We start from the raw sequence: 11,574 nt of genomic DNA, 5'->3' as shown, positions 1-11,574 counted from the left end.
GCTGTTTTCAGGCTGGTCACACCCCCTTCGGGGGGGGGGTCCTTACTGGGGTGCCTGGCCAGTCTGGGTGGGGGGCTGGGGGCCGTTTTCAGGCTGGCCGGCAACTGAAGCTCCCAGCCTCTCCTTTTTTTCCTTTTTTTTTTTTTTATTCTAGGATTTATTTACCTTCTATAATTGAAACTTTGTTGCTGTCCTGCTTGCTCCAGCTCTGAGGCCACGGCCTGCTGAAAGCAGGTATCAGGGGTTTGTTTAGCTTCTATAATTGAAACTTAGTTGCTTTCAGAGCTCAGAGCTGGGCCGTGGCAGGTGGGGAACCTTGGCTTCCTCCATCACTGGAGCAAGCAAGCCTCATGTTCGCTTCAGCTGCGTGGCTGCCTGCCGCCATCTTTGTTGGTAGTTAATTTACATATCACCCTGATTAGCCAGTGGGAAGCGTAGCGGAGGTATGGTTAATTACCCTTTTTGTCTTTTATTAGATTAGATAGGATTTTAGCTCTAGATAGTGACTGTTTCAGGCATCAAAGAGCATAATTAAACCAAAACTGAATGTGCACCACAGTTCTTGGCACATAATGGGACTAAGAATGCAAGAGCAAAGCAGTCACTTTTGTAGTTATTTGAAGAATTCTGCTGTCTAAGGAATGGAAAAAAGCCCAAAAGTGAATTTTACCTTTAACCACCTTTATTTTTGAGGTGGAACTGGGGTCATTATACCATGGCTCAGTGGGCCAAATCCAGCCAATGACCTGTTTTAAAATAAAGTTTTATTACAAGATACCCAGGCCGATTCCATATTGTCAATGGCTGCTTTTGCACTGTAGAAGCAGAGTTGAGTAGGTTGAGTAGTTGTGACAGAGACCATATAGCTAAAGAGCCTAAAATATTTATCTGGCCTTTTACAGAAAAAGTTTGCCAACCCCTGATGTAGAATATCCACATACATGTATATGGTGGTTCTCCACTCTGGTTGTACATAGAGTTAGGAGCCCCTGATGAGGGTCCAGTTCCTGGTGAGATGGGTAAGCACACCCCACCCTGTCTCTCCTGAATATCATTAAAAACTCTGGACCAAATGCATGGAATAGCTATTTACGGACTCTAGCTCGTGGATTAGGGAACTCAAGGTACCATCAAGCTTGTGGTGAGTGTTCTGTACTTCTGATAAGGCCTCTACCGCAGCCTGAAACTGGAACTATATAACAGATGCAAAGAAGCCTTATCGGTCTGGTATGAGGAACAGGAAGTAGGACTCCTACAGGACATGGAGTTGGAGGATTCCCTTTTTAATTTTTTTTTTTAAATATGTTTTATTGATTTTTTACAGAGAGGAAGGGAGAGGGATAGAGAGTTAGAAACATCAATGAGAGAGAAACATCGATCAGCTGCCTCCTGCACACTCCCTACTGGGTATGTGCCCACAACCAAGGTACATGCCCTTGACCGGAATCGAACCTGGGACCCTTGAGTCCGCAGGCCAACGCTCTATCCACTGAGCCAAACCGGTTAGGGCCCTTTTTAATTTTTTATTTTTCCTCCTTCCTTTTCCCCTTACCCTAGCCCCAAGGCAGTCCTGTGGCTAAATCAGCCTAAATCTCTGACCAAGAGCATGAGGGGAATCCTGATTGCTTTTATTTTTCTCTGTATTCTCTCACCACTTGGCCCAGGAGGTAGAACCTAACCTACTAAAACAAAAATACTGCCCAGCCAGTGTGGCTCAGTGGTTGAGCATTGACCCATGAACCAGGAGGTCATGGTTTGATTCCCAGTCGGGACACATGCCTGGGTTGGGGGCTTGACCCCCAGTGTAGGACATGCAGGAGGCAGCCAATCGATGATTCTCATCAACACATGCCTGGGTTGGGGGCTCCACCCCCAGTGTAGGGCATGCAGGAGGCAGCCAATCGATGATTCTCATCATTGATGTTTCTATCTCTCCCTCTCTCTGAAATCAATAAAAACATATTTAAAAAAAATTAACATTGTCCATAAAATGTAAGGAAGACTCAGTTTCACAACATAATATTTAAAATGTCCAAGATATCATTCATAATGACTTGACACCAGGGAAATCCCAAAGACTTGTAAGGAAAAAGTAGTCAACAGACACCAACCTCAGATGACACAGTTGTTGGAATTATCAGACAAAAAATTTTAAGCAAACAGGAACACCGTGCTCTAAAAAGTGTGAACATCTTGAAACAAATAGAAATGAAGAAAATCTCAGCATAGAAATAGAAGATAAAGAAATGAACCAAATAGAAATATTATAACTGAAAAATATAATTCACTGGATAGGCTTAATAGCAGATTGGAGATGACAAAAGAGTGACTAATTGAAAATAGATCACTAGAAGTTATCCAGTTTTGAACAATAGAGAGAAAAAAATAGTGGAAGGAAAATGAAACTAGACAGAGCCTCAGGGACCTGTGGGACAATAGCAAACGGTCACATTTGTATCAGATTCCCAGAAAGAGATCAGAGAGTGATACAGAAAAAATGCTTAAAGAAATATTGGCTAAAAACTCTAAATTTGGCAAAAGACATACGCTTACAAATTCAAGAAGCTCAAAGAATTCCAAAAAGAATAAACTCAAAGAAATTGTCACTCAGATATATTAAAATCAAACTGCTGAAAACCAAAGACAACAAAACATTCTGAAACTGCAAGAAAATAAATGACACATAGAAGAACAATTATTTGAATGACTAGATTTCTCATCAGAAACCATGGATATGAAAAGTAGAACAATATTTTTGAAGTGCTGAAACAAAAAAGAGTTGTCAATCCAGGACTCCAATTTTCAGTGAAAATAACCTTCAGGAATGAAGCAAAATAAAGACATTTTAAGATGAAGGAAAAGAAGAGAATTAGTTGCTCTAGCAGAAATGCTAAAGCAAGTTCTTTGAGTAGAAGGGAAATGATACTGGAAGGAATCTTGGAACTTAAGGAATGAAAGAAGAGCATCAGAAATGATAGGTATCTGGATAAAAAGAACAGCTATGTTTTCCCCTTAAGTTCTTTAAGATATGTATGATAGTTTAAAGTAAAAGTTTATAACATTATCTTGTGGGGTTTTCAGCATCTGTCAATGTAATAAATTTGACAACTACAACATAAAAAGGGAGAGAGAAATATGGAGATAAGATTGCCTTCTTAAAATGGTAAAATGTTATTTCTAAGTACACTGTAAAAATTTATGTGTATTATAAACCCTAGCATAACCACTAAAAAAAGACTACATATAATGTTATATGCTCAAAAATTCTAGAAATAAAATAGAATATTAAAATCAATCAAATAATCAAAAGATATTTTGACAGCCCTAGCAGTCCCGGCTTCTTCTGGAAGGTCGTCCTGCTGTTCGGCTGTTTGGTCAATTTGCATATTATGCTTTTATTATAGATAGATTAATTTGAAGGTGAGCCACCAAAGCTCAAGGAAGCCCTGCCCATGCCACATGGAGATAATGTGGCATGCCACATGGAAGCCTGCTGTGAGCTAATTCAGCTCCCTAAGCATTCTTTCCATGGCTGAAGGTCATCACTTATACTGGGGATGAACAAAGCATAAGAATTAGGGTGAGTGTAGGCTTTCTGCTTAAAGATGTCTAGACTTCTGTGCCAGAAAGAAAACGAGAATACGATCCTTGCCACTAGCCAAGGTTTCGGGAACTTGTAGCCAATTTGGCAACTTATGTTCCCCCACATAATTCATAATTATGGGAACATACTAATTGCAAAACATAAATAGAGAAAATAATGGGGGTGCTCCTTTACAGATCTTAATATTTATATGAACAAACTTTGGCTTGGTTTCTGTTTCAGATCACAAAAATGGACAGCACTTTATAATACCTCAAATGGCAGACAGGTAAGGTCCTTTAAATACCAATCAATTTATCTGTCTCAAATATTTCCTTGGTTGTATAGTGTTTAAGTGTATAATATTTTGTGTTTAACAAAGCCCATACATTTTTCTCTTTTATTGCTATACAATTTGGAAATAAGACGGCTGTAAGTAAACCACCATATAAAACTTAAGTTTGAAAGAGCACAAGTACCAAATTTACTAATATGAAAATTGGAGTTCGTGATATTGTCACAGTATTAGCTAGTTGTGACAGTATGTTTATAGATTATGTTCAAAGAATATTTCTTTATTATATGAGAGTATATTCTTTATCTATAACGGGATTGGCAAGTTTTTATGTTGTTGTTAAAGGCTAGATAGTAAATATTTGGGCCATACAGCCTCTGTCACAACTACTCAACTCTACCGTTGTAGATGAAAGCATCCATGGACACTATGTAAATGAAGGGCATGCCTGTTCCAATAAAGTTTTATTTTCGGATATTGAAATTTGAATTTTATATATAATTTTCACAAGTTATGAAATACTATTCTTCCTCCCCCCCCCCCCCCACACACACACCCATTTAAAAATGTAAACATTATTCTTAGCTCATTGCTAAACAAAAGGTGGACTGTATCTGTAAGGTCAGATGAGTTTGAAGCTGTAGTAATGAAACCTTAATTTAAGCAGTTATCTTTGTACAAATACTGTCAAGAGTTTATGAAATGATTAATTGCCATTCTAGATGTAATCTTGCCATTCTGGTTTTTCACATTCTGCCCTTTTGATATTTTCTTCTACCATGCTTTTTTTTAATACTTCAAAAATGGTGACTTTTCTCATTAGTTTTTGTGTTTTAGTTAGTAGGTGATTATTTTTCTTTTAACCATATTACATGATTATGGTATTTCTGTTTTTAATTTTATTTTTTAATCCTCACCTGAGGATATTTTCCATTGATTTTTAGAGTCAAAGGGAGAGGGAAAGACACAGAGAGAAACATCGATGTGAGGGAGACACATCTTTGGTTGCCTCCCACATGCACCCGACCAGGGCTGGGAGCCTGCAACTGAGGTACACGCCCTTGACCGGAATCGAACCCGGGACCCCTTTGGCCCACGGACTGATGCTCTATCCACTGAGCCAAACCTGCCAGGGTGATCATGGTATTTCTAGAAGGAGTTACTTTCACCAAGTTGTTCTGTTCAAAGTTTTCTCACTGACTCTTTTGGGCTATAGAGTTTTTGGCTCTGACCATATCCATGAACTCTAATTAATATCTTGATCCCTTGGCCATCTTTATCTTCTACAGAGTTCACACACACACACACAAAAAGATTTTATTTATTTGCTTATTAGTTTTGTACATTTTCTTAGCAGCCTGGATTTGTCTGAATTGGCAAAAGCTGCTAAGAAGAAACTTCAATCTGTGAGTATCTCTATTTCCTAGTGAACTCCAGTATGGGAACTGTATTCTGCTAATACCTGTTCTCAGCTCTTTCCTATTGCATCAGATGACTGTTTCATACTCTTAGATGCTGTTAAACCGGAAGCAGACCATTGAGTATATAGGCATGAAGACTGGAAGTACTATACGTTCAGTATATCCAGTTTATTGGCTCTGCTTCAAATAATGCCATTTTTCTTATTTTAAATGCGAAGGCTGTGCTTTTGCTATTAGGAAGTTGTGTCGCCTTATAAGAGTTCCTTGTTTCTCCCACTGTAAATAAGTCAGTGGAACACACTTCTTGGGATTGCTTCCTGTAGCCTCATAGGCTGCTTAGGTGGATGAAAGCAGGTGCTGGAACGGTGAGTACCAGAGATTCACTTGCTGCCGTTGGGGTCCAGCCTCGGTTGTAACTTTCTTGCCTATCCCATGCCATTCATCAGAGCTTGATAAATGTATGCTTTAAAAAGCTGGTGGGCCTGCCCCGGGTATGTGCTCAGAGTTTGCCTAGTTCTGCAGGTCAAGCCTCGCTGTAATCTGAATGATTCTTTCCATCCTGCCCACCTTAGGGTTAGTCAGGAATCTACCTCTCTGGGGGTGAATTCTCTTTGTTTAGTCCCCACAGATGAAGCTTCACTAAGGCTCTTCCTCAGTTTTAACCACCAGATTACACTCCCCAGCTGTTCCCATTGCTCTCTGGATCAGAACCAAGATTTTTAACTCTAAGGACATCATCCAACTCTCTCACCTTTCAGTACCTGCCCTACCTCCCATCTTGTTCCCATTGTGTGTGCATTCTTGGCCCTTAGTTGCCACCTTCAAGTCCTCTTCCAGGAATCCTCTTTTCCTCTTTTCCTGCAGCATTCCCCTTTCCCAGCTTCCATTCCTTTCATCGTTCAAGCAGTTGAAAAATGACCACCTTCACAATGTAGGTAGTAGTTTTCCCAAAGCCCAACTGAAATTGCAGCTCCTCTAGTTTATGGCTTTCTCTTCATTCCCCTTTTCACAGAAAACCCTTTACTAGAACATCATATAATATTAAGTACTAAATATTACATAAAGTGAATTTATCCTTACTATTTAACTGTAATATGAAATAAATGTATTTTATGCAATTTGTTTGGTGTCTCTGTGTTCTGTATGGTTTTGTGTGTCTGTGTTTTATCGCCTTTTTTAAATTAAGGAGGTCATATAGTTAAGGTGATAAGCTTTGAAGTCAGCAATAAATATTCTGTGATTTCCTTTTAATTATGTAAACCAATTTTTATTATAAATAATTCCAACATTATAGATAAAGCCCAAGTTCCTTTTGACTATTTTACATTTGCTAGGCTGAAAGCTGCATGAAAGCTGGGGTTATGTCTATAATATCTCTAGCATGTGGCAGGCACTAGGTGAATATCTGGAACCAAGTTGAGTACAGCTCTCAAGAACTTGGATTCTGCATCAGACTGCTCAGGTACAGGTCTCAGCTCTGACAAGCTCCTTAGCCTTTCTGTGCCTTGGTGTCCTCTCCTAGAAAGGGAATTAATGATGTAGCAGGGGTTGCAGCTCAGAACTGCTCAGTGAGGGTGAGCTGCTGCTGCTGTTGACCCCACCTGTGGTCTCCTCACAGGTGACCACAGCCAATTATAATTGCCAATTCAGTGTTTATCCTATAGTACAGTGGTTCTCAACCTTCTGGCCCTTTAAATACAGTTCCTCATGTTGTGACCCAACCATAAAATTATTTTTGTTGCTACTTCATAACTGTAACGTTGCTACTGTTATGAATCGTAATGTAAATATCTGATATGCAGGATGATCTTAGGCGACCCCTGTGAAAGGGTCGTTCGACTGCCAAAGGGGTCGCGACCCACAGGTTGAGAACCGCTGCTATAGTATCTCAATTCCTCCCTCCATCTCTACCTACTTCCTTCCTCCATCCCCAAAAACTAAGATAAATATAGTAAAACTAATAATGTATTCCTTGAATTAGCAAATGTTAACATTGTGAGAGACTTAAACTTGGATCTCAGATCTATTATCATGTATTGACTTTGTGACTTTAGGTAAGATACTAACTTCTGTGCCTCAATTTCCTTATTTGTTATGTGGAATAATAGTAGTTACTATTTCATAGAGGTATTGTGAATATTAAATATGATATTAACGCAGTGCCTTGGATGTAAACCCTCAATCAGTATTGCTGCTGTAGTTATTGTTAGTAATAACATTAGCTTGTATCTCCTCAAAGGAAAGAGACTAGATATTCATGATGAAAGTTCAAGTTTTCAATCCTTCATCACTTTATCCAGCAAAAGACTCTCAGAGTTTATTTTGCTATAAATGTAATGTAACCACACAAGAGAAAATTTGGAAAATAGAAAAGGGGAATAATCCTTATTCACTATACTCTTAATGGATTCAGCCTCAGTATTTTGGAATACTTTTTCTAATTCTTATTTCAGATATCTTTATTTTTTAAATGAGGCTGCAATCATAATTTTAGAATTTTATATCCTGCTTTTTTCACCCAACAATGTATTGTATCCATTTTAATGAGTTCCCATGAGGTCTGTGTAACCAGCATTTAAAATTGCTGCATAAAATGCCTTGTGGTCAATGTGTAGTTGCCTATGTACTGAGCCCCATCTCAGTGCCAGGTACTGTGTGTGGATGTGGTGAACACAGTAGAGAATAGAGCAAATTCAGTTTACGCTCACAGAATGGGGAAGCAGTCAACTAAAAAGTAACAGCCACCAATTGTCAGGGTGCATTTATGAGGAAAAAAGCATAGAGAGAGCCGGAGACACCCTGGCAGGGACTTAGCCTCGTCAGGGTTAAGGAAGACCCTGACCTTGACCATCCTGGTTGCTGCCAGGCAGGCACCTAGTCTGTGGGGAGTATTTTGTTGGCTGACCCTGCACAGCATATGGATCAGACAACCTATCCTTTGTTGGGGATGCTCAGTTCTTCTGGGGATTGGGGCTACTACTGAGGAAGATAGCAAAGAGGCTTAACCAAGGTCTGGTGATATTTTTATTTATTTTTGTTAATCTTCACCTGAGGATTTTTTTAAAATATATTTTTATTGATTTCAGAGAGGGAGGGAGAGAGAGATAGAAATACCAATGATGAGGGAGAATCATGATTAGCTACGCCCTGCACGCCCCATATGGGATTGAGCCTGCAATCTGAGCATGTGCCCTAACCAGAATCAAACCTGTGACCTGGTTCACAGGTCAACGTTCAACCATTGAGCCATGCCGGCTGGGCTGAGGATATTTTTTCCATTGATTTTTTAGAGAGAGGGAGGGGAGAGAAAGGAGGAGGGGGAGAGAGAGAGAAACATTGATGTGAGAGAGACACATCGATTGGTTGCTTCCTGCATGTACCCCAATGGGCCGGGGATCAAACCTGCAACCCAGGTACGTGCCCTTGACCGGGAATTGAATCCATGATCTTTCGGAGTGAGAGCCGGCACTCTAAACACTGAGCACACTGGCCAGGGCAGTGATATTTTTGTGCAGTGGCATCTTCTGTCCTCTCAGAATTGCGTCTTTTGGCATCTTTATCCTGCCAAGGGTTTATGACCCCTTATATTTGGGGGCATTGGCAAACATTCTCAAGAGCAAAAGAGAAGACTTAAAGTGTGATATCACATGAAGAGTAGAGCACTGCAACCTGTGTTCGAGAGAGGCACTGTAGATGTCTCTTACCTCCTGTATAGCGCAGCCCTGTCTGCATACCATAGGGGAGTGAGGCGTTATGGGAAGCAGATATATTGGAGGATCTGCACTATTTTGGAAATGTTATTGTCTGTGTTACAGTGGGTATTTACTAAGCACTGGCTTTGGATAAAACATTGGAGATAAAAGGGTGAATAAGTCACAGTCCCCACTCATTCTGCTAGTGTTAACCCTTGTCCCTTGTGTTCCTGATATTTTTTTACTTTCAGCTAAGTAATCACTTGTTTGAAGAACTTGCCATGGATGTGTACGATGAAGTTGACAGGCGAGAGACTGATGCAGGTGACTTAACATGGGGCTTTATCTAATATGCTTGTTATCAGTGGGCAGTGACAAGCTGCCAGCCTCCGTGTTTACTTGCCCAATTTCTCCTGTCCTGATAACACGTATGTGGACATTTCCTTTTGTGTATGTTGGCTTCGGAGTGTGCTTCCTTGAGTCTCCCTAGTAAGGTGGGGCCGCAGCTCTCAGAGGAGCAGTGGCGCACCCATAGTGATGAGATTCTGTCTCTGGCTCTCTCCTCTGGCTAGTCTGGCTTGCCACGCAAAACCACAGCACCCTGGTGACCGAGACAACCGTCGTTCCCTTCCTTCCGGTCAATCCCGAGTACTCATCGACACGGAACCAGGCAAGTGGCTGAGCGTGAAAAGTGACCAGGGTGATATTTTGAGAATAGTTGATATCTTGGTATTTTATTTTTCCAAGACAGGTATTTTAATATTTTTGATTCAAATATTAATGGCCTTTATACACACAAACTTACAAACTGATAAGAAAAGCAGTAGATAGCAGTACATGCCTGGGCAAGAACATAAAACAATTCACAGAAGAAATATAAATGGCCTTTCATGTGAAAAAATATTTAACCTCATTAGTAATCAAACAAAGCAACCTAAAGGCATTAATGAAAGTTTCATCAATCAAATTAATAAAGTATATAATAAGGGGTACTCCAAAACTGGTAAGGATCTGGCTAGATGGGCTTTCTCATGCTGCAGATAAGAGCTTAAATTGTTCCAGATTTTAGAAAAACCATTTGCTAACTTATTTCAGAAGCCTCAGAATTAAGTGTCCATCCTTTCACCTGGGAATTCTTTATTTGGGGATATGTTCTAATAAAATAAAATAGATTCATGCACAACGAACGATGTTCATTGAAGCACTGTATGTAGTAATAGAGCATTAAAAACAGCCTAAGCACCCATCAAGAGCAGAGAAGTTGATAAAATTAGGAAGGTCTTTTACATTTTATTGATTAGTGGTTATATATAATGATGGTTATATATAATGATGGAATCTCAGCATCTAGTCTATAAATTTATCTTGCAATTTTAAAATTTTCCTCCAAATTAATTTTTTATTACTACATCTATTTAAAAACTGTTTGATATTAGGGGAAAAAAAAGCTTTAAGTAGAATTAATTTGGTTTTGTTCCCTAAAATAAATATGCATTGTGAGAATTTAAGTGTTATATAGTTCTCCTGTGTACATGGTTTTAAACTGATGGCAAGGAAAATGTTAATGTTGGTTCAGTTTGGCTGTGGTTGATGATGCCTTGATCATGCTGGAAGGTCTTTGCCAAAGTCTAACAATAGCCTGACGATTTTTATGTGAATATCTATGTGTGTATTTTGACATTTGGGAGTATTTTCAATTATTTTTTCACCTTCAGGGCAGACAGAAATTAGCTCGGTTTAATGCCCATGAGTTTGCCACGCTGGTTATTGACATTCTCAGTGATGCCAAGAGAAGACAGCAAGGCAGTCCTCTCTCTAGTTCAAAAGGTAACTGTTTCAAACCAAGTTTGCTTCTAAATTTCACACAAGTGCTAGATTTAAAGTTACAAAATGATTAGAGCAGTCATCAACAGAATAGCTTAGTTAAAATCCTATAAGTTTTATTGGTACCATGTTGGGACAAAAAGTTTACTACCTCCGTGAGCCCTGGTGAATTACAAATATTTCAACATTATTAACTGCTATTCAAATATATATCATATATGTGATTTTTCCCTCTTGGGTCACCTGTCTTTATTCCTATAAAGTTGCATCCTGAAATTAACCCAAAAGTCTGACTATCTTGTTAAAGTACTTAAGAAAATAAGCCCTCTTTATTGAAATTACAGCTCATCTGCTGTTGCTTACCTACAAAACTGAGTTCTAGCCCTAGCTGGTTTGGCTCAGTGGATAGAGCGTCAGCCTGTGGATTGCAGGGTCCCAGGTTCAATTCCAGCCAAGGGCACAGGCAAAGTTTGTTACTATAAGCTTTAGATGCCTACCGTCAGAGTTACTGTGGGTTAAATTGTAGAGAGCACAGTGCCTCTTTCTGAGTGCCCTTTGGAGGCTCGTTCCGTAGCTCAGGGACCTGTCTCTGTGCTGAAGAACATGCTGCATTCCGCCGCAAAACTGTCCTTGTGGGCTTTTTTCTAATTATAATACATTTTATTGTAAAACATTTAGACAGAAGAAATACATACCATAAAAATTAAGTTTTCAGTCAGTATTACATTCCCAAAGACAGTAAGTACTCATTAGCTGACA

The 11,574-nt window shown here is 39.5% G+C and overlaps 1 protein-coding gene across 1 annotated transcript in view; it reads left to right on the top strand.

The window, feature by feature from the left end:
• Positions 1-11,574, top strand: part of GIT2 (G protein-coupled receptor kinase interacting ArfGAP 2) — a 50,259-nt gene that overhangs the window by 14,035 nt on the left and 24,650 nt on the right. The window contains exons 9-14 of the mRNA XM_005863798.2: positions 3,827-3,872; positions 4,010-4,015; positions 5,233-5,284; positions 9,243-9,315; positions 9,564-9,661; positions 10,707-10,818. Of these exons, the coding sequence (XP_005863860.1) occupies positions 3,827-3,872; positions 4,010-4,015; positions 5,233-5,284; positions 9,243-9,315; positions 9,564-9,661; positions 10,707-10,818 (387 nt within the window). The remainder of the gene's footprint in view (positions 1-3,826; positions 3,873-4,009; positions 4,016-5,232; positions 5,285-9,242; positions 9,316-9,563; positions 9,662-10,706; positions 10,819-11,574) is intronic.

This window comes from Myotis brandtii, unplaced genomic scaffold, assembly GCF_000412655.1.
Source record: "Myotis brandtii unplaced genomic scaffold, ASM41265v1 scaffold181, whole genome shotgun sequence".
In the NCBI taxonomy this organism is placed as follows: Eukaryota; Metazoa; Chordata; class Mammalia; order Chiroptera; family Vespertilionidae; genus Myotis; species Myotis brandtii.
The sequence above is the reverse complement of the archived record's forward strand: the minus strand, read 5'-3'. Positions and strand labels throughout refer to the sequence as shown.